Source organism: Rhinopithecus roxellana, chromosome 9 (genome assembly GCF_007565055.1).
Source record: "Rhinopithecus roxellana isolate Shanxi Qingling chromosome 9, ASM756505v1, whole genome shotgun sequence".
Taxonomy (NCBI): domain Eukaryota; kingdom Metazoa; phylum Chordata; class Mammalia; order Primates; family Cercopithecidae; genus Rhinopithecus; species Rhinopithecus roxellana.
In genome coordinates, this window is record NC_044557.1 from 138,051,252 (window position 1) to 138,076,073 (window position 24,822).

The 24,822-nt window shown below is 34.3% G+C and overlaps 1 protein-coding gene across 6 annotated transcripts in view; it reads right to left on the reverse strand.

Moving 5' to 3' along the window:
- SGCZ (sarcoglycan zeta) overlaps positions 1-24,822 on the reverse strand; it is a 1,206,077-nt gene that overhangs the window by 15,024 nt on the left and 1,166,231 nt on the right. For all 6 annotated transcript variants that reach the window (XM_030937797.1, XM_030937792.1, XM_030937796.1 and 3 more), the window contains 2 exons: positions 10,532-10,604; positions 4,899-5,022 (listed from right to left, as the gene is read on the reverse strand). In XM_030937797.1, the coding sequence (XP_030793657.1) occupies positions 4,899-5,022; positions 10,532-10,604 (197 nt within the window). The remainder of the gene's footprint in view (positions 1-4,898; positions 5,023-10,531; positions 10,605-24,822) is intronic.

The following is a 24,822-nucleotide window of genomic DNA, read 5'->3' on the forward strand; positions in this document are numbered from 1 at the left end:
TAATTTATTTGTTTTGAGGTGTTTATAGTATTCTGTATTACTGTGGGGTCGGTGGTGATATCCCCTTTATCATTTTTTATTTCATCTATTTGATTCTTCTCTCTTTTCTTCTTTCTTAGTCTGGATAGAGGTCTATTCTGTTGATCTTTTAAAAAACCTCCTGGATTCACTGATTTTTTTGAAGGGATTTTGTGTGTGTGTGTCTCTATCTCCTTCGGTTCTGCTCTGATCTTAGTTATTTCTTGTCTTCTGCTAGCTTTTGAATTTGTTTGTTCTTGCATCTCTAGTTCTTTTAATTGTGATGTTAGGGTGTCAATTTTAGATCTTTCCAGCTTTCTCTTGTGAGTATTTAGTGCTATAAATTTCCCTCTACACACTGCTTTATGTGTGTCCCAGAAATTCTGGTATGTTGTATCTTTGTGCTCATTGGTTTCAAAGAACATCTTTATTTCTGCTTTAATTTCGTGATTTACTTAGTAGTCATTCAGGAGCAGGTTGTTCATTATGTTGTCAATTTTAGAATAAGTGAAATGTGCTGAGAAGAATGTATATTCTGTTGATTTGGGGTGGAGAGTTCTGTAGATGTTAATTAGGTCTCCTTGGTCCAGAGGTGAATTCATGTCCTGGATATCCTTGTCAATTTTCTGTCTTGTTCATCTAATATTGACAGTGGGGTGTTAAAGGTTCTCACTATTAATTATTGTGTGGTAGTCTAAGTCTCTTTGTTGGTCTCTAAGGACATGCTTTATGAATCTGGGTGCTCCTGTATTGGGTGCATATATATTTAGGATTGCTAAATCTTCTTGTTTCTTTGATCCCTTTACAATTATGTAATGACCTTCTTTGTCTCTTTTGATCTTTGTTGGTTTAAAATCTGTTTTATCAGAGACTAGGATTGCAACCCCGCTTTTTTATTTGACCCTCCCATTGCAGTTTATTTTAAATACCTTATTCTGCTGATGACTTAATGTGGTATTTTATAGCCATATTCGCATCTTACTTTCCCTGCTAAATACATCCTCCTCAAAGATAGAATCATATTGAATTTTTAGTAATTCCTACAATGTTTAACCCTGCACATGCACCTTCTACATAACATAAATAGTTATTCAATAAATGAATACATTATAAAACAAATGAATGGCTGCATTTATCAACAACATTCAAAGTTAAAAAGCATGATTACAGCTTGTGTTTATTGATATTAATTGTTGAAATATATTACCCCATAGTTACTTGTGTGTTAGGTCATAAGAAAGCAAAGAGAAAGATGTGAAAGCAAGAAGTGCATAAAACTAAGCAAACAACAACAAAAACCCAAGGCAATACATTTTTGGGGTATGGATGTTTAGTCTCATTTCTTCCTGTGTTATACTTGGGGTTCTCTTACTTCTCCCCAGAGAATGCAAAATGATTCCCTTTGTTGACTGAGTGGAAGAGGAAGTGGGCTTGTGTAGTTCAGTCTCTTTTCCTTACAACTTTTCAGGAGCTAGCATGTGTGCAGAGGAAAGGCATCCTCAAGCTTTGAAAATGCCAAAAGTATTATAGGGGTAAGCTTTGAGACTGTGGGGTTTAAGTCTACAGGTTTAGAGTTGAGTTCACCTTGAAGAAATATTAAAAGCTGGTGTTTCAGATAAGAAACCTTGAGACATACCCAGTTAAGGAGGGAGATATGAAAATCTAATGGAGATGTGGAGAAGAGGGTTCATGTGGGATTGATCAGGAAGAGTAAGTAAGGCTTGCAGGTGACACCTTAGAATCAAGCATGAACTATGGAGGCCTCATCAATGGAGTAAACCTTGAAGTACTCAAGTCTTGCGATGAGTAGCTTGCTTCAGCATAGTTCTCCGGCTCTCCTATCCATTTAGGGATTGCTTTAGATTGTATTTGGCTATATACAATGCTTACAATTCCATATGTTTCTGAGATCCCAACCATAGCTCCAACCTTATAAAAAAGTCATTTTTTATAATGGATAAATTCATTCATACGGAGTCCTCAGAAAGAGAAAATGATATTGTCTTGGCTTGACACAGAGGTATAAGTCATAAGATTAAACAGGCTATTATATATTGATTCTTTTCAACATAGCATTCCTGCACCTACCTAGATTTGTGCAGCATGGATGAACTTGATCATATCTATCTTTTTCTGTTCTGCCAAGGCAGTGAAGCTGTTCACTTGCCAACTTCTAAAGTTGATATGGCTTTTCAATATTGTCTTATAAACCATATAATCCATTGGTTCTGGAACTCTTACCTGATCTCAGAATCACATCCCTGAGCTCTTAAGTCACAGTCCAGTGTTTTTCCTCTACCAAGAATTCATTTATCCTTCTGTCACCTGTTGAAATCTGGTGCAGGACTCACAAAGGGTATCTTAATTTTCAAAACAAAAAATTGTTTTCGGCCAGGTGCGGTGGCTCACGCCTGTAATTCCAGCACTTTGGGAGGCCAAGGCGGGAGGATCACGAGGTCAGGAGTTCAAGACCAGCCCGACTAACATGAGAACACCCTGTCTCTACTAAAAGTACAAAAATTAGCCAGGCGTGGTGGCAGGTGCCTGTAGTCCCAGCTACTAGGGAGGCTGAGGCAGGAGAATCGCTTGAACCCAGGAGGTGGAGGTTGCAGTGAGCCGAGATCATGCCACCGCACTCCAGCCTGGGTGACAACAGCGAGACTCCATCTCAAAAAAAAAAAAAAAAAAAAAATGCTTTATTATTTTTCTGTGATCTTGTGGTATATATGCTGTTATTGTATTACATATGCCATTCTACCACTTAAAGTATTCTCCATACAATTACAATTTATGTTGGTTTCCAGACTAAGTCTGAAATACTTTACAATACTATGTCTGAAATGACTATGAATTTTCAACAGTGCAGAATTTTACATACCATTTCATTCTTCTACATTTCTTCCATCATTTTAGATACCTCAATACCATGACTGATATTAAGTAGTTTAAAAACTATCTAAGGATAAGGACATTATATCCCTCTATATTGTTTAGTAAATTATATTTCTTCATAGGAAAAAGACATGCTGTTTTAAGTGCTGTGCCTTTCTGTACTTTTATTTTGTTACTATAAAAAATAATCCACAGATTAAAACCTATGGCTATGATATATTTACAGTGTAATACTCATTTGACAATGAAGTTATAATATATAATTGAATCAAAGGACTCTGCTGATACAATGAATAAAAGAACATATGTAAATGATTCTTAGATGGGACAAAATAGATATTAATAATAATCAATATTATGAGCAATTTGAATGAAACAGTTACCATTATCAAAGCAACTCTTTCAAAAGAATTCAAGATGTTTAATAAAGACTTCCATCCTGCTGTGTTAGACAAAGGATTGTAGTCTACAACTGTAGGGGAAAGAAATCCTGACAGAATATATTAATATATTTTCAAAATATTATACATTAGATTGCTAGATCATTTATGTTGTAATATCTGCTAAGACTTTAATATGGTCCTACCCGTAAATCTACTTTTAAAAAGGAAGCAAAATGTATAGTTAAAATTCATCTTGAATTAATAACTGAGATAATGGTATAAACATAAAAAAAAAGGAATATTCCTTCTGCCTGTATAAAATTATGACCTCATCGTTATATCTGAAGAGGACTGAAATACTCCAGAACATGTCTTTCAACTTCTCCTTTCATTCTTTTTCGTCTCATAATTTGACCTTTGTGGGCTCATAATTACGTAAATAACACAAGAGGAAAATAAAATGTATTTTCTACTAAGGGAATGTATTCGTAGGAAAAGCAATACAACAGATTTAGACCGTCAAGAACGTTCAAAATTGTAGAAAAAATATACAGACTAGCATATGAATCATGTATGAGCATTTAAAACAACTAAGGTAGAATTAAAAATGAACAGGCATGAAAGCATCTACCAAGATGTCCAGATTTGAAAAAAAAAAAAAAGATGAGAATGCTAGAAATTAAAAACATAATCACTAAAATTAAAAGCTCAATGTATGGATAAAATAAGAGATTAGATACTGGGGAGAACCCTAAAAATACAGACCTGAAAAAGAAATGGAAACTGGGAAGGAGAGGGTAAGAGATGTGGGAGGTGTGAAAATGCAAAGTTATGTCTTCAGAGTTTCAGAAAAGGATCATAGAAAATTGAGGAGTAGTTATCTGAAGAAATAATGCAAATTTCCAGAATTGATTAAAATGTGATTCTACAGATACAGCAATTACGGTAAATAAGATACATGTATACTTTTGACTTTATAGTGGAAGTATAGTGGAAGAGTAGAACACCAAAGACAAAGTATTATTTAAGGCAGACAGCAAGATAAAAAGATTACGTCTACAGGAGTAGCAACAAGATTTAAAGGAAATGCTTAGGGAATAAAGGTAATATAAAATAAAAATATTAATGTGTACATCCTTATCCAGGAAATTCATTAAACCTAAATTTATGAAATGATAATTTATAAACAGTAAAACTTTTGTTTTCCTTTTAGATAAATAAAGGTACTTTATGTAAACAAACAACCAAAGTGCTTTCTGGAAGAACTTTCTGAGTATCAAGATATAACAAGAACTTAAAAAGGGCTGTCGTTATTCTTGACACTATCTTGTATTTTCAAAATGGGCAGATAAATATAATTAATACCAAGTATTTAGATGTCCCATTTATAATTGATTTGTGAAGGAATATCTTTCAGTAGAAAATAAATGGAGTTGTAACTTAGTAACATTGTTACCAAATTTCATATTCAAGAAATATATATTTGTGTAATTTAAACTTTTCCACAAAGCACTTCTTTATGCTTCCCCTGGAACCATATGCATATAATTTGAGAACATGCACCCTCAGCAGTAAAGGGCCAGGGTCGACCTTTCTGGGACTCACCTCCCCTTCTGTAGATTGCAAATGGAGCTCCTTCCTGCAGGTGGCCTTGAAGTCTCCTGCAGCAGCACTCACCTGGACCCCACGAGGAGCTTCCATGATCAAGGATCTGGTGGGTGATTCAAGCCTAAGGGAAAAACAAAAAAAGTCATTCATAGAAAAAAGAAAATTTTTAATAAACTGGAAGACAACATTAGTCAACTTAACCAGAAAAACATAAAGACCAGACAGGAATAAAGGAAAAGTCCTACCATTTTAGGCAAAGCCAAAATGAGTTTTAGAACAATTTTTGATTGACTTATCTATTTTTGGCGCTTTATAAAAATCTACATTTATTCACATCAAGTATTGGCTCTCACGTTCATGACAATTAGCTTATGGTTTCTTTTGCCGTTTCCCCTCATAATGCTCATGAAAAGTAGGGTGTGATAAGTATACATGCTAAAATTTTGAATAACTCACTAATATTAATGATGGAGGTTTAATAAAAAACTTACTACAGTTTAGGATGTAGATATATGTGTTCCTCAATAAAGAGTCCCTGTCTTGTAAACACGAATGCGTTAATGAAAATCGTTAATATTGCAAACTTTCAGGCATGCACAAAATATTATGAACTTGACACCTCTAGAAACTGATTAAAATAATGAAATAAGACATTTTCTACATCAACTAACTAACTCTGATGGCCCCGTGAAATGTCTACAGAATGAGTGACATTAGTCTGGGAAAGAAAAATCAATAGGAGGGTAATATACAAGTATAAATGTGATTGAAGGTTGGCTACATAAATTATAAGGGCAAAAAACAAGTGTTTTACACAGTCATGCCTACAGGAAGAGAGTTGGGAGGCAGTTTTATCTTCAAATATGACACTAGAGAAAAAGCAAAAATGACACAATACAGGAACTAGAATATAGTGGTAAAAAGTGCTAGTATGAGAAGAGGTAGGATCCATGCATTGGTCTTTTTAGATCAGCTTTCTGCCTTGGGGATGCAACTGCCTGTGATCCCCTTGACCACAGGCATTTAAGAGGAGGGTCCCCTCAGGCTCACATTCACGGTTATCCAGCACAATTGGTTGTGTTTTCGGTTTCTGAGGCAATGAATTCAGAGTTGTTTTGCAGAAAGAACCACATCAAATGGTTAGGTCTACTGGAGTTCAGCTCCCTCTCGGCAGGAAAGTCAAACTGAAAAGCTTAAAAGTGATATGGAAGGAGCAGAACCAGCATTTAGAAATGGTTTCAACACTTTCATTTTCTCTTGCAACTTTAAAATTTTACTCTCTATGGGCCATTTGGAGATCTATCCTCATATAATCCCTGGAGGGGAGAGGGTTTGAATATATCTATTTTTAATAAACATCTGTAATTTTTTTATTAAACAGAACTCCCCGTATTTTCCGTAGAATATTTGATTTCCATAGAATATTTGAAAACTTGAAGACAATCACTCATAATCCGACTACTTATACAATTTACTATTAGCATTTTACGCACAGTATCGAAATGTCAAAATTTGAATGTTAAAATGTATTTTTATCACTGATTTTCCCTGATACATAACCCTTCTAGAACTACGCAGACTCATAGCAACACAGTATCAACAATTAAATGTTGTCCCATGGCTGGGCGCGGTGGCTCACGCCTGTAATCCAAGTACTTTGGGAGGCCGAGCATGGTGGCGGGCACCTGTAGTCTCAGCTACTCGGGAGACTGAGGCAGGAGAATGGCGTGAACCGGGGAGGCGGGGCTTGCAGTGAGCAGAGATCACGCCACTGCACTCCAGCCTGGGCGACAGTGCCAGACTCTGTCTCAAAAAAAAAAAAAAAAAGTGTCCCACTTCTCTCTTGTATGAAAATTCTCCTGTTCACTGAGGAGGGTTTCACACACTTATTTATATTATAGTAGAGGTTTTCAGTTAAACTATTCATGTTATTATGAAATATTCTCTGAAAAAGCCTGTTGAAAAAGGAAACCTAAGATTATTGGCACTTCTTGTGGATTTCTATGTAAATAGTCAATGGAATTAGTGAATTATAATTGTATTCATGTGGAAACATTACAGCAAATATAGCAGTGAGTTTCAGACTGGCTTTCACAGTGGGTAGCTAGTAGTATGCCCGAGAGAAGGATTAATGTTTAACTCAAGTCCCTCTACCACCTGGTTCTTCAAAGCATTCTGTTTTCCATGGTGTTTATATAGCAAAGATGCAACAAGATATTGTTTTTAAGGTGTTATGCAACTATCAAATTTAAAAAGTCTGTGGCCTAAATCTCTAGAAGAATTCTCAACATTCAGAAAAAATAATTCAGACTTTAAAACAACCTAAGTTGCAAGAATGTAGTTGTAAAGTATTAAGCAGAACTTAAACATCAGAAGAAACAAAAAGAAAGGGAGGGAAAAGGAAAGGAAAGCAAATATACTACTTTATCATAATGTTCTTCTCATAGGTAGAAGAACACCAGCAAAGCGATCTACCCCTTTATTCAGGAAATGTCTCAGACAACATCCTGACTGCTTAATAGAGTTTTTTTCCTTGAATATATTAATGATGTATATTAGAGCTATGTGTTTCTAGAGATTATTAATGATGCATATTAGAGCTATGTGTTTCTAGAGATTAACTTGGAGCCTGCAAACCTTAATATTTCTGTGTTAAGGTGTATTTTTGCAAGAATGAGAATTACGAAAAGATGCCAAATATATGATTAAATATTAATTCATTTTACAGAATCCAAGTGCAGATTATTTTCTTATTCTGTAGTTAATGGATCTCAGATCCAAAAATAAATCTTTAGGAAATCGGCACTGTATAATTAATTTCATCACTTTTTACCATAGGTACAGAAACTCTTCAAACTGTAGCAACTTAACTATATATTAATGTAAGAAATAAAAAAGAGTGAACATTGGGCTGCTGTGGGCAAATTTACTATTATGTCTTTGTTAACTATTTAACATATATTGTTTAGCCTTTTAAAATATAGACTCCATACTACAAAACAGTATCATCTTATCTAAAAAAAATCAAAGAAAATCCGCAGTTTTAAAATGCACATGAAAACCAGCACAGAACTTGAGAAATACTAGACACTCATCAAACATCTGCTGAATAAATAAGTTATAGAAATCCACCACATTTCTTCACCAAAATATTAATACTCTATTAATTAAATAACTTTTGAAATTTTGTCTTTTCTGAAGTCTAAATCAAGGAAAACATGGCTACTTACTCCCTAAATTAACAGTTTATTGACTTGGCCAACCAATGAAACGGTGTTGATTAGAACTAAGCATCAAGTAACAGTACTTATTTCTCTGAGAGGAAAACTGTCAGCAAGGCTTATGAAGTTTTTCTCAAACACCCTGCTTTTAATGTTCATTACACAAATAAATAACTGAATACCTACATAATTACTCGACTTTGCTTCTGTTTCCGTTTGGAAATTTAATAACACTAATCTTTGGGATTGCCAGTCTGCTTTTACAAGCAGCTGATAAATCCAGCTTAGTGCAATGTTTAAATAATGATGAATAATTAGAAAATGAAAACCAGAAACACTGTACACTAGATATAATATCATTCACATTTTCACTTATGAGTTGTGAAATATGTCAGCAAGATAATTAAAATACCAGTTGGTTCTTATTCCTCTTTTAACAATAGACTCTCCATAGTTACTAAAACGTCAGAAATAAAAAATATTTCTTCTTTAAGAATAAATGTAAATAATTAAAAAATACTTCCATAAATGTAGTAATTTTTTTAAGTTTCTTGAATAAATTAGTAAACAGCTGTGTCTGTATTAAAACACAGATGAAAAAAATTGGAATCAATGCCCTTCACATGTGCCTTTGTAATACAATAATGACTGCAGCCAACTTGTGCCTTTGTAATACAGTAATGACTGCAGCCACTTTCCTTATATCCCACTCATTTAGTTAATATCCCCATTTTTCATCTTTGCTAAGTTTCAGTAAGTCACATTAACAAATACTGCTCCAGCATTAAGGATGAACAAGGGACATGTGTATCCTGTGCTAATGGAATTTATAGTTTGTTAGGAGAAGAAAGATACAATAAATATTTTCACAAAAGTTGTTGAATTCCTCCCTGAAAAAAAAAAGCCATAAATGCAGACTGTAGCACCCTATGAGATGCTGTTTACACACACTCCTCAGCACTCCTAAATCCCTAGCGTTTCTATCTAGAGTAGGTAATTATTACATTGCTCTTCTAAAATAAGTCTTAGTCCTTGAAGAAGGCCACTTTTTTAATAATATTATTCCCTAGCTTGTTTGAATCTGTGTTACTGTGGTAGTGAGAAACTGAGTTCTTTAGGAAATTTTATCATAGGACTCTAAAGGACTAAAAAATTTACTGTTGTAAAGTATGGTTTTGTTGCCTTAAAGATTTTCAACTTTATTTTTTGTTTCCATCTGAGTACGCATACACTCATCCAATGTGAAGGGCTAAACACCAATCCTTATGAATAAAAAGGTTTTTTAACTTAATATTTTTATTTTGCTTCCCAAGACAGCAACTGTGTCTCTCAGGTTGATACTTTGATCCAACTTTATAAGTGACTTTTAATATGTGATTAGTTTTTATCAGCAGTATTTGCATATTTCCTTTTCCTATACAATAATAAGTACATTTCAGAATGTAATTTACCTATCATAACTTAATTATTATGAAACCGTAATTAATCACCAAATCTTATGTATTGAATTAAGAACATCCACTGAGCAGTTTTGTATGAGGGATGTAGATTTTAATATTTTGAATTTAATCAATGGTGGTAATAATTATCCTGGGAAGAATTCCCTATAATGTTGGAATTTTCTGGGTGGTGAGAGCTTTTACATATAACTGCCTCCTAGAACCATTACACTGTCAGGAAGTAGTTTATTCCATTGGAAATATTAGACTGAGGAATCCCATCATAGTCCAATTAAGTTCTGCCTTTTGCTGATTAGCTTCCATTTGCTTCCATATTCCCCTCTATGTAATACTCTGTGGTCATTTATAGTTTTCTCAGCTCCCTATTTGCCCTGTCTTTATTCCTACGTATGTCATATATTTCATTATATATGTTGGATTTTCCAGCATTCCTTTTGTTGTTGTTGTTTTTATTGTGTTTGGTTTCATTTTTACAGATGGGGTCTGGCTGGACTACAGCGGTATGATCAGAGCTCACTGCAGCCTCGACCTCCTGGGCTCAAGCAATCCTCTCGTCTCAGCCTCCTGACTAACTTGGACTACACATGTGCACAACCATGCTCAACTAATTTTTTATTTTTCGTAGAGACAGGGTCTCACTATGTTTCCAGGTCTTGAACTTCTGATCTCAAGTGATCCTCCTACCTTGGCCTCCCAAAGTGCTAGGATTACAGATGTGAGCCACCACACCCGACCTCAGCATCACTATTTTTATTAGTTCCTCTCACTTACTCGATAACTGCCTTTGCCTTTTGTTTTCTACATTCTTCCTATCTAATATATTCATTTTTGTATTTATTTGAAGTATATTGGGGGAAACATTGTCTAGCTGTCTATTTTAGTTCTTCCTATATTAAAGCTGATCAACAGTGATGGAATTCATGCCACATGTGTAAGAGGAAGCATTTACCTGAGATCTTGGGATGGCTCTGCTCTGATGTGCGGCGTCTCCACAGAGTGCCCAAATACGGCTCCTTCAGTGCCTGGGGGTAGCATGAATATAGCAGTCAGTATAAGCAAGTCCACACAGTGACTTTCATCTCTATTTTTCTGCATCAAATATTCTTCCCAAAGAGAGAAAACTTAAAATAGGTATATATCATGTATTAGTCCGTTTTCACACTGCTGATAAAGACATACCCAAGACTGAGGAGAAAAAGAGGTTTAATTGGACTTGCAGTTCCACATGGCTGGGGAGGCCTCAGAATCATTGCGGGAGGTAACAGGCACTTGATATATGGCGGTGGCAAGAGAAAAATGAGGAAGATGCAAAAGCAGAAACCCCTGATAAAACCATCAGATCTTATGAGACTTACTGACTACCACGAGAACATTATGGGGGAAACCGCCCCCATGATTCAATTATCATCCACCGGGTCCCTCCCACAACACGTGGGCATTATAGGAGTACAATTCTCGATGAGATTTGAGAGGGGACACAGAGCCAAACCGTATCACAAGATATGAATGAGAAGAGTTGGAAGAATATCACCAGGCAGGGAAGAGTCAATCAAGGTAAATGTAAATGTCATTACATATTAACTGATTTTAAAATTAAATTATGTATAAAAGTCAAGAATTCCCACTCTCTCATTAAAGAACAAAAGCTCATCTCTGTCCCCTGCCTTATTTTCCAGTTAAGGGAAATTGAGGGAGGGATACGTCACAATACTTAATTCTGTGTTTCTATAAATAATAGCAGGTCATGAATAAAAATGTGGAGGTGGGCTCCAGTGTAGCCTACTATTGGTTTTTACAGACATACCCTCATAAATGTTTAGCAGTTCTTACACACAGAGCTCCCACCTTTTATTACAGTAACCACCAAATGACAGAGAACATGTCATGTTACTTTGACCTCTCTGGGGTGAGGGCTTTATCTAAAACCATGAACTGCTTTAAATCATGTTGTTACAGTTGGTTTCATATGGCATCATAGTTTTCCAAAGAGGTCATATACTCTTAACACTTTTCTCAGGAGGTTGAATGATACTCTATCTCAGCTTTCATTTACTGAATCTAGTTTTGTTTTTTTTTTTCCAGATTCCCATAGCTTTTTCATAATTTAAGTAAAATGGAAGGATTCTTCAATTACCAAAATCAAGTGGAAAAAAAAAAATGCTCCAAATAAAATGACACTGAGAAAATCTTTTCTGTAATTTTGCATAAATGTCTGATTATCACCCTCAAAATAAACTTTATGATTTTGGTTTTTGATCTAATCTTCTTCAGACTTCTTAGTTGGAACAACACTCATATCTGTTCCATCAGTGGCTTCAACACTAGCTAAATTATACAATGTAACATAAAAATATATATTTGAAGCATACAAAACAAATCTGCTTTTGTCTAATGAGAAAAAATCATGTAAAGCATATTAATTCAAGAGGCAATGATGAAATTGCCACTAGGAAATTAAAGCTAAAATTCCAATTCCTTACAAATAAATTGCTATATATGGAAATGTATTAGAACCATCAGATGACTCCTTTGCATAATATAACAATACAGACCTTGATCATGAATAGAAGAGGAAGAGTTTTTTTTCAAAGACTGTATGATTTCATCTATATTCTGGTTCTGAGGGCAAACTTACCAGGTTCTGCTGCAGTAAATCCCTAAGATTACAGATTTCTGTTTATAAGCTAAAAGCTATTGGAATTGTTGAACAGCTTAATGGGTTTAATAGTGTTCTCTCTTGTCTCTCTCTGTCTCTCCTGAGACTCTGTAGGACATATGGTCCTTGTTTTTAAAACTTTTCCTCATGAATTTCGAAAAATTACTTCTTTAAGGAGTTTATTCTGTTGATATTTTGGAAGATATTTATTTTATTTCTCCAAGTGGAACGTTCCTTAAGATGGGTCTTTAAAAGTAAAACAGTAGTTGGAGGTAACAGTAATTTTGTGATCATGGTGGAGATAGCATTTGAAAGAATATTACAAGATATACATTTGTATATCTCAAAGAGAGACTCTGGCATTTTGTAATAAGATATGCATCCAAGAAAAGATAGTTATCCATGTGCAAAGTGTAAAAATTAATTTCCACTCTTGCCTGGTTATGAAAATTTGCCAGATAAGGTGACAGAAATATAATTAGACATCAGTAATATTTACTTTCAAATACATAATGACATACTTAGTAACTAAGCACAAACTATATCAGTGAAAATAAAAATAGAATGTCATCAAAAGTTTAAATTTTCAATGAGAAATAAAAACTGACAGAGGTCTCGATTCTCATTTCCAATATAAAAATAATCATTTTTAAAGGATTCTTGAGGGAATAAATATGTAATCATGCCACTTAAAGGGTGAAATTGTAAACTAAATAATATGAGTAATTGACAAAATGCAGGCCTTTAGAAAATGAGATAGTCACTCTCCCTGTTTTTGTCCTGAATGAGCCAAAGGTACAAAATTAATAAGCAACACAGATAATTTTTTTTTTTTTTTTTTTTTTTTTTTTTTTTTTTTGAGACGGAGTCTTGCTCTGTTGCCCCAGGCTGGAGTGCAGTGGCCGGATCTCAGCTCACTACAAGCTCCACCTCCCGGGTTTACGCCGTTCTCCTGCCTCAGCCTCCTGAGAAGCTGGGACTACAGGCGCCCGCAACCTCGCCTGGCTCGTTTTTTGTATTTTTTAGTAGAGACGGGGTTTCACCATGTTAGCCAGGATGGTGTCGATCTCCTGACCTCGTGATGCCACCCATCTCCGCCTCCCAAAGTGCTGGGATTACAGGCTTGAGCCACTGAGCCCGGCCTACACAGATAATCTTAAAGGAAATCAGTAAGGGATGATAAAAGCCACCTGAACCAGGTATGAACTCTAACAGCATAAAAATTAAAAATCAGAACATGCACAGTGGCTCATGCCTGTAATCCCAACACTTTAGGAGGATGAAGCAAACAAATCACCTGAGGCCAGGAGTTCCAGATCACCCTGGCCAACATGGCGAAATCCCCTCTCTACTAAAAATACAAAAATTAGCTGGGCATGGTGGTGCACAGTAGTCCCAGAAGCTTGGGAGGCTGAGACAGGAGAATAGATTGAACCTGGGAGGCATAGGTTGCAGTGAGCTGAGACTGCACCACTGCCTTCTGGCCTGGGCAGAATGGATTATTAATAGGGTTGCAAGATTTGGCAATATAACAATATATGACACTGAGTTAATTGGAATTTCAGATACACATCGAATCATTTTTTAGTGTAAGTAAAGGATATTTACAGGGGATATACTTATACTGAAAGCATGTCATGAGTAATTAAGTAAATTCAAAATTAGTAAGGCATGATATACTTGACCTGGAAACCCTAACAATTTATCAACATTTGTCTGATACACAAGGACAAAGCTGATTTACACTCACTTCGAGAAAAGAAAGACTGTCATGAATTCTCATCACAGGTTCTAGAAACCATAGAAACAAAAAAAGAAGGATAGACATAAAAAGGACAAAAGGAACATAACAGATACATATTAATATGCATATGTAAACTTATTGAATAAATGTTTTTCATTGCTATTGTAAGGGGCTGTTCAAAAGGGTATAATGTTCAATAGTGCTTGATTATATAATCCTATGAAGGATGTTTCAGATAATTTAAACTGACTACAATGTTACAAGACACAGGGAAAACCTATACTGTTGGCTATTGCAATTGTCAGAAAAAAAGGAGGTAAGAAAATTCAGGGTCCAAAAGTAGTAGAAGCCATTCATATGATAATTTCTGACTTCTGCAGGAAAGAATGAGGATAGCATATTCTGTTTTGCTGGAAAGGAAAAAAGGCAGATATGGATTATGGTCCTACTTTGTATTTAAAGAGTTTAAGTCATAAGATAGGATACTACCCTTTACAAATGCCTAACATAAAATACTACACCCTCAAAAACAAATTATTAAAATTAAATATAAGCACCTCATCTGATGTGGCTATCTATATTCTAAATGCTATCTATACTATAAATGTTATATCCTATGCTACTCATTATTCACCCATTGACATAGATATAATTTTTACAGGAGTCATTGGTCCCAGAAGAAGAGGTAGCACAAGAAAAGGAAACCCAAGGATAAGCACCAGAGAGAAGGCAAACAACCAACCAAGAAAGGCAAGAATACCTCACATTGAGAAAAAGAAAATCAGGCAGGAAATTATATTTTTAAGTTATTTGACTTGATATTTGCCAAATGAGAACTTTTGTTGGCCTTTATTTTTCCAATGAGATCAACTATGATCATGAATTTTCTGAGTTTTTTTTTTTTTTTTTTTTTTTTTTTTTGTGAGGGGGAGGGGATGCAAAGAAGGGAATGGATTTTATTTAGATATCAACATGATGTGAAAGAGAAGCTACAAGAGGAATCCAGAGTCCACGGGGCAAAGGTTAACAGGACATGAACAGCTAGCCTCCCAGCCCTATAGCACTTCACAGGAATCTTAGACAGCATTTTAAATTCTTCCACTAAAATAGGGAGAAGGTCCAGGGATATTTTTGTAGATCTCAAGGGACGGAAAGGTTCCTATTTATTTATGATCTTCAATTTTGAATCTGTATTAGTAAATATATTCAAACATTTTGGAAGTCGTCCTACCTTACTTTCTTTTTCTCTATTTGCATGTTTCCCCCAAATCTAAATTAGTATTAAAATCTAGATTAAACTGGGAATAGACTTGTTTTATTCCCAGGTTTACTTAAAATTTGTTTCTAAATCTTGGCCAAGTATTTAAAGCCCTCTGGTTTTTATTTGTAAAATTAAAAACCAGATCATGAATAACATGATCTCTAAAGTACTTTCAATTTCTAACAGAATTATATGATTTTTTTTTCAAACATATCAAAACTTGTATACTAATAACTCTTCTCATTCCTCCTTAAATACAAATGGAAAGGAGTTTGCTCCTCCAAATCAAAAGAAAATAAATTATTTTGGGGAAGGGATGGAGTAATAATACTGGAAAAAATATTAATTGGCATTTCTTTTATTCCATTAAAAAGGGTTCCTTTGAATCCCAAAAAACTTACTATCTCTCAAAAGAAGAAATGTCAACCTATTTCAACATATACTACATCTCTTATTTGTGTTATTTTAATAATCTAAATGGTGTCTTTGTCTCCACTCAACGTGACAAAACACAACCTATACACTGCTGGAGTAATTTTATCAAAACCATTGATAGCTCACCTGTGCAAAAAGCTGTAATTATTTTCCTGGACACTGCTTTTGCCCAGTATTCAGTACTCCTGTCATCTGACCCCATTTGTCTGCTCAAACATCTTTTCTTCTACTTATTTATACAATATCTTTACTAATTTCTCACCTCTGAAGGCATATGCAGATATCTTCATTCTCTGAACATATTTAGGGTTTACTGCCTGTAACACTTATGTTTAATCTACCACATCTATTCTTACATTTTCTATTTTTAATTATGTGAGTTGCTTATGTTTCAGGCCAAAAAAATTGAAGATATATTCCTTATATGCCACTGTATTCTTGCACACATGATGTATGTGAGATAATTAATAAATATCGATAAGGATCCATATTTCAAAGCCTTTTTTGAAAGTGTTCTCCTTTTTTTTTTTTTTTTTTTTTTTTTTTTGAGATGGAGTCTCGCTCTGTCGCCCAGGCTGGAGTGGAGTGGCGCAATCTCGGCTCACTGCAAGCTCCACCTCCCGGGTTCACCTCATTCTCCCTCCTCAGCCTCCAAAGCAGCTGAGACTACAGGCGACCGCCACCACCGCCCAGCTAGTCGTTTGTATTTTTTAGTAGACACGAGGTTTCACTGTGTTAGCCAGGATGGTCTGGATCTCCTGGCCTCGTGATCCACCTACCTCGGCCTCCCAAAGTGCTGTCCTTTTGTTTTTTAATCCTAGCTTGATTAATGGTAAAACCATATTCCAAACACCCAGGTGGACTGGGGAAGTATACCAAAATGTCCTTTCTTGTTCAACATCCTTATTAGGGTACTTGTTTCCACGTCTTCAATATCACATACGTTTTCTGCTCATAATTCCTCCATACTGGTGCCAAATGATGTTCTAAAACACAAAATTGACTTTGTAACTCTCACTTAAAATATTTTAAGAATCCAGTATCTGTAGAAGTCAAGCCCACATTCTTAGGATTTATTGCTTAGCAGTTCTGTGCATTTTACATTTCAGTGACAAGACAGCTCTTGCATATTTTGCCATGTTTATGGACTGTCATGAGAACCCCTTCTTGTTCTTAGCCATATGCAACCTCTTACTCATCATTTGATGGTAATCTCTTCTCATTTTTCAAGATCTGAATCTAAATTATAATATCTGTGAAACATTTTCTTGGTTCTTGCAGCTTTTCCTCCTTCTGGCAGTTTCTCCAGGATCTTGCAAAAATTACTGGTGTATATTTCTAACATTGCATTGCAATTTGCTTTAAGTTCTTCTCCAGTAACTTAGGACTTTCTTGAAGTCAAAGACTATCTTGATAAAAGTTGTATACTTAGTACTGATCACGGATTCTGCTACATAGTTGAGAATCAGTAAATTAAAGAATGTGAATACAAAAAATTAACAAAAGCATGCATAAAATGCTTTCCATTTTATAACTGATATGTAAAACATGCTAAGCTTCTGTTTCCTAGTGTATCTCCTTATTTAACACTTTAACACAAATTAACATCCTGAGATGATTATCTGAATGTACTGAAACTTATTATGAGCATAGCCAAAGTGATATTTTTCTAGTGAAACAGGGAAATAACATTATTAATTGTCTTGGAAAGAAAGCAAAAGCAAAAAAAAAAAAAAAAAAAAAAAAAACACCATATTGTTCATTTACGACTGAAAGATAAGCTGCCAGGATTTCTGAAAAGAAATTATTTCAAAATCTGTCTGGACTTTCCATTTGGGATTTTTTTCATCTTTTAAAAAAATGTCTCAAAGCCTTCACTCTTGGATGCCAAGTAATATCTTCTCATCCACTTAAACAGTTTCAGAAGACAGAGATAAAGACATTTGGATATCAAAAGGAAAATGCATTAAAATAAAGCTATTTTCTTCAAAATGAAGTATATTTCAAAAGTAAGTTGTAACTAATGAAATTAGACTAAAATATATCAGCACTGGAAATGATCCAGACTTCCATATGCCTCTCATTTTGTAAGCTTCAAGAAGTTACGTTTTACTGGCAGTTGTTTCACTGAGTTTTAGGAGGAAAAGCTCTTCATTTATTAATTCTTTCCATGCCTTTTAGTCAACAGTAAGAGTAATACTTGCAATTTAAAATCACATGTAAATAAAACAGAATTAAAAAGAAAATAAATTGTTTCCAAATTGAATGAATATGTGGTTTGATGGAAATGACATTTTAAAAAAAATGTATATAAATAATACATTTTCTAATTCCTACCTCCAAAACATGACAACATTACAGTGGATGAGCAGAGCTTTCTTCGTTTACTCTTAAGATATATATTTTCAGGAAATAGATAATTCCAAAGTATGTGATTACTAAGGTTGTCATTTTGCTCTTTACTTAAATAAAACCACTAAGCAAAGGAGAAGTAACACACCCGCCTGAGGCTTCTAGAGAATCCTGAGTGAGAAAGCATAATCAAGAACGCCCCTTTAGCAAACATAATCAGAAGATTCTGTGGTTATGGACTTTTTAAAAGGCAGCAATATTTGATTCAATTTACAGCTTCATTGTAAACATTATAACTCTAATGAATTGAAATGCAAAGATATGCATTAACCTATTTGATAGCACATGAGCTACCCATACTGTCATTTTTTATATTTTTAAATTTTTTTTAAAGATTAATGATGAAATTGAGAAGATTAAGAAGATTCTTAGGTAAATTATCTTTTTACCACCTTTACATAAAGTCTAGATAAGCTTTGAACATACTTAATCTAGGAGTATATTTTGTCTTAAGATTTGGACAGTTTACCTTAAATACAGATATAATAGCTGATACTAGTCTTGGCTCTTTGAACTCACATTTATTATATGACCCTTGCCTTGATAACCTCTGTCATTAATCCAGTGAAATTCAAGCTTTGCGGAAATTCATTTATTTGAAAATTTCCCATCAGTTGCACCATCAAACTGAAGTTTCTTGGGTGGGGGGTGGGAACTAGTGAATTCCTTAATCCTATATTTTTGCCTTATTTTATTCTTCAAGCTCTTCACCTCTATTTAGAATACTTTCTGAAGAGAAACAAGATGACTGCCTGCTGCTATGAGTCATAAAGGGAGAAATTGTGTTTTCTACTGGCAGGTCATACTGCCCATTATCAAATGGAATACCTAATGCTACACACTCATCTCAGCAGCACTTTCATTTCTTAATTCTTTATTCCTTAGGACTTCTGGTGCATTGATATCAAAGTGCTTTCTATGGACAATAAATATCAGTAAATAAATTGTCTAAAACAGATGGTACATAATTGTCTTCGGGGGCTTCAAATATTGCATTGGTTTATGGATTTATCTGAAACCTCTACAAACATTTTTTACTCTGAAAAAAAGCAAAATCTTGTATGTTCAAAAGATGCTAATTATATCAATAGCTTTATGAGCCTGAGCTGCATGGTTAATCTACATAAACTAACATATCAGATTTTTTTTAACATAGTATCTCATGAACCACAATTTATTTAGAATTTCCTTCTTACCTCAAGATATCTAAGAGATTTTAAAACATCAAAGTTTTAGGTGTAATTTTTTTGGGTCTCTCTGCCAATGAGAAAAGATTCAGAATCTGGGATCTTTGTACATACAACTTGCCTTAATATGTAATTGTCGTTCATTTACTAATAACCACATTTTACAAAAATTCACATAAAAACTGAAAGCCTCATAAGCCTATCATCCAGTAACAAGATAGTATGACATGCATAGAGTCCAAGTGAGAATCAGAACATGCTTGTTAGTGCCCAAATAAATTCTCTTCATCTTTTTGTTTCTATGAGAGTATTTGCCTTTTGTTGCTCAAGGTTGCTCCTTTGATTTTTATTTTATCACTTGCCATGTAATTCATATATACCAATAGGTAAATTTGAAAAAGCTCCCTTTATTTTCATTTGTTTTTTAATCATAAGAGGACTGGTAGCATTACTTTCAATTAAAGAAATGGCATGTTTCTCCAGAACTAACGTCTGGTTTCCCCAATAATGAAGTTTCTACAGTAAGAACACTCATCATATACTCAGCGTTGATTACTGTGAACACTGTATATTTTTCTTAGAGGAATTTCAAGCAGAGTAAGCCATTAATGCTTTATGCAGATTATAACCATTATAATAATCCATAGTTTTCAGGGAAGTCCAAGCATCTTCAAAATTATTGTGCTGTTATGGAAACCTATGTTTTATTTGTGTGCTCTGGTTATGGATCACAACATGTATCTTTAAAGACGGTCGTTCTCTGACCTACAAAAATAATGCATTACAGGTTAGCATTAGACCTGCTGATATAAATGGGCCTCTTCTGACAAGTCAGGGGTAAAATACACAACTTTTATAATCCAGATATGTGCTTTGACATTTTGGGAGTCCCTTGATACACATAGTAAGTATCTCACCATGAACAGGGTAAGCAGATATTCAATATTTTCAATAGGTAGTTTTTTTTTTTTTTTTTTTTTTTTTGAGAAAGCTTAAATTGTGACACTGAGATGTACACATCAGTGTGTGTGTGAATGCAGAGTATAGCATCTCACTGGGGAGTACTTTATCCGTGTGTGTGTGTGTATACTGACATTTACAAAATAAAATTCCAATCTTGTAAAAACCTTTCCAGAGAATTGAAAAAAAAAAAAAAAAAAAAAAACCTGATGCCCTAATATATTAAGTTTTTATTATTATTATACTTTAAGTTCTGGAGTACATGTACAGAACATGCAAGTTTGTTACATAGGTATACATGTGCCATGGTGGTTTGCTGCACTCATCAACCTGTCATCTACATTAGGTATTTCTCCTAATGTTATCCTTAGCCCCACACCCTCTAATAGGCCTCAGTGTGTGATGTTCCCCTCCTTGTGTCAACGTGCTCTCATTGTTCAGCTCCCACTTATGAGTGAGAACATGTGGTGTTTGGTTTTCTCATCTTGTGTTTGCTTGCTGAGAATGATGGTTTCTAGCTTCATCCATGACCCTGCAAAGGACATGAACTCATCCTTTTTATGGTTGCACAGTATTCCATGGTTTATATGTGCCACATTTTCTTTATCCAGTCTATCATTGATGGACATGTGGGTTGGTTCCAAGTCTTTGCTATTGTGAACAATGCTGCAAGAAACATACGTGTGAATGTGTCTTTATAGTAAAATGATTTATAATCCTTTGGGTGTATAACCAGTAATGGGATTTCTAGGTCAAATGGTATTTCTAATTCTAGATGCTTCAGGAATTGCCACACTGTCTTCCACAATGGTTGAACTAATTTGCACTCCTACCAGCAGTGTAAAAGTGTTCCTGTTTATCCACATTCTCTCCAGCATCTGTTGTTTCCTGACTTTTTAATCATCACTATTCTAACTGGCTTAAGGTGGTATCTCATTGTGGTTTTGATTTGCATTTATCTAATGATCAGTAATGGTGAGGTTTTTTTTCATGTTTATTGGCCACATAAATGGCTTCTTTTGAGAAGTGTCTGTTCATATCCTTCACCCACTTTTTGATGGGGTTATTTCTTGTAAATTTAAGTTCTTTATAGATTCTGGATATTAGCCCTTTGTCAGATAGATAGATTGCAAAAACTTTTTCCCATTGTGTAGGCTGCCTGTTCACCCTAATGATAGTTTCTTTTGCTGTGCAGAAGCTCTTTAGTTTAATTAGATCCCATTTGTCTATTTTGGAGTTTGTTGCCATTGCTTTTGGTGTTTTAGTCATGAAGTCTTTGCCCACGCCTATGTCCTGAGTGGTATTGCCAGGTTTTCTTCTAGGGTTTTTATGGATTTAGGTGTTACATTTAGGCATTTAATCTATCTTGAGTTAATTTTTGTATAAGGCGTAAGGAAGGTGACCAGTGTCAGTTTTCTGCATATGGCTAGCCCTTTTCCCCAACACCATTTATTAAATAGGGAATCCTTTTCCCATTGCTTGTTTTTGTCAGATTTGTCAAAGATCAGATGGTTGTGGATGTGTGTTGTTATTTCTGAGGCTTCTGTTCTGTTGCATTGGTCTTTATATCTGTTTTGGCATCAGCACCGTGCTGTTTTGATTACTGTAGCCTTGTATTATAGTTTGAAGTCAGGTAGTGTGATCCCTCCAACTTTGTTCTTTTTGCTTATGATTGTCTTGGCTATATGGGCTCTTTTTTGGTTCCATATGAAATTTACAGTTTTTTTCTAATTCTGTGAAGAAAGTCACTGGTAGCTTGATGGGGATAGCATTGAATCTATAAATTACTTTGGGCAATATGGCCATTTTTATGACATTGATTCTTCTTATCCATGCGCATGGAATGTTTTTCCATGTTTGTGTCCTCTCTTATTTCTTTGAGCAGCAGTGTGTAGTTCTCCTTGAAGAAGTCCTTAACATCCTCTGTAAGTTACATTCCTAGGTATTTTATTATCTTTGTAGCAATTGTGAATGGGAGTTGATTCATGATTTAGCTCTCTGTTTGTCTGTTATTGGTGTACAGGAATGCTTGTGATTTTTTGCACACTGATTGTTTATCCTGAGACTTTGCTGAATTTGCTTATGAGCTTAAGGAGATTTTTGGGCTGAGACGATGGGGTTTTCTAAATATACAGTCATGACATCTGCAAACAGAGACAATTTGACTTCCTATCTTTCTATTTGAATATGCTTTCTTTCTTTCTCTTGTCTGATTGTCCTGACCAGAACTTCCAATATTATGTTGAATAGGAGTGGTGAGAGAGGTTAACTTTGTCTTATGCCGGTTTTCAAAGGGAATGCTGCTTTCAGCTTTGCTTCTGGCCATTCAGTACGATATTGGCTGTGAGTTTGTCATAAATAGCTGTTATTATTTTGAGATACGTTCCATCAATATCTAGTTTATTGAGAGTTTTTAGCACAAAGGGATGTTGAATTTTATCAAAGGCCTTTTCTGCATCTATTCAGATAATCATGTGGTTTTTGTTATTGGTTCTGTTTATGTGATGGATTACGTTTATTGATTTGCATATGTTGAACCAGCGTTGCATCCCAGGGATGAAGCCGACTTGATTGTGGTGGGTAAGCTTTTTGATGTGCTGCTGGATTCAGTTTGCCAGGATTTTTTTGAGGATGTTTGCATCGATGTTCTTCAGGGATATTGGCCTGAAATGTTCTTTGTGTGTGTGTGTCTCTGCCAGGTTTTGGTATCAGAATTACATAAGAAAGAAAATTTAAAGGCTCACATTTATTCCTGGGGATAGATATCAAATTTCTAAAAAAATAAAAGTATTATCATATGGAAACCAGCAATAAATTGAGAATTATCAGGACCATTCCTTTAAGATCTATCACAGGAATATAAACTTGGTTTAATGGCAGACAGTTAATAAAATTCACCATAGTAATTTGCTGATGGAGAGCATTACAGAATGGTATCAGAAGATAGAGACAGTTCATTCAAAAAGTTCATTATGATTAACCACAATAATTGTCACTGTTTAGGACATCAGAACAGAAGTAAATTTTTCCACCTGAAGTTGTCATGTACAACATAACCTCCATCAACGTCAAACTTATTGGTGACATACTAAAACATTTCATTTAAGAACAGTGATATTTCACTTAAGAACATTACACAAAAGTACAATGTGGTTTTCTATTTGGCTAGATTCACTACTTTAATCCAACTCTATACCATATATAGTTCTTGTCTTACTAAGGAAAAATATAGATCTATAATACGTATATTGCTTTGAGGTAAAAATAAAACTAACATGGCTTCACATAAAATATGGTTTTCTACAGAAAAAATATCCAAAAGAATCTACAGAAAATGTAATACAATTAGAAAACAACTTTGACTTGAGAAAAATGTAATGCATGTTCTGTGAGACTGCTATCAAATGAATTATTAAATTTAACCAAAAGGCATTAAAGAAATGTTAATTATATGAGAAGTATAACATAACCATATGTAAGATTATCCTATCCTAAAGTTAATAATTTTACCAAAAACTTTGAATAAATTTAATGCAATCTTAATCAGATCATCAGTGATAGTTTCGTGGAACCAGACAAGCCGATTCTAAATCTATATAGAAGAATATTAGGAAGAATAAGGCAATCTGAACCTCCTCCACAAAAAATTTAAGCGGGCAGATTTTCCTGTCCACATAACAAGTATTATTATAAAATTCTAATTTTACTAAGTCAATGTGACTGTGAAATAAATAGAGAAATAGCCTAGTGGCTAAAAGAGTTCCCAGAAACAGAGCAACAGATGTCCTTCTTATGGAAACTCAACTAATGGCAAAGTCAATATTGAATGTTGAATATAAAATTTAGTATTAACTTATATTCAACATTGAATATTATATTTAGCATTCAATTAAATTACATTAACTATATTCAACTATATTATATTCAATATTGAATATATAATATTAAATATAAGAAAAACCAACATGTCACTCTGTCATAGCCGATATAAAGTTTTATTCACTACCATTCTCCACTTTAGACTCATAGCAAACTGATGCCATTATAAGGGTGCTTAAAAAGTGATGAATTTTGTGAAACTTATTTTCACTGAAATAGAAAATAACGCTCTTTTTTAGTAATTACTTGCTTTTAAAAAACATGTCTTACCACACTTCCATGCTTCTTTGAAATTATACAGGATTTTTGGGGTTTTTTTTGGGGGGGGGGGTTGTTTTTGTTTTTGGTATTGCCATTATTATTATTGTTAAACTGACTAAAATCATACATGAAATAACAGAAATCAGGCTTAACATCAGATACACTTTTCCATTCAGTTAAGTTATTGTGTAGCAAAATTTATTTTGTGAGTTCACTATACAATGTGACAGTATGTAGTTTCTCTAATAGAGTAACATTAAAGAGGACATATAACCAAACATTTGAGTTCCAAATAAGTTTGGTGTCTCACTAGCAATACGACATTAAATAACTCATTTAATTTTTTGAAATCTTAATTTTCTCATCTGTAAAATAAAAAGCAATCTCTCTCTTCCAAAAGACTATGTGGATTTTTTTAAATTATGTCATATACATGTGCATACAT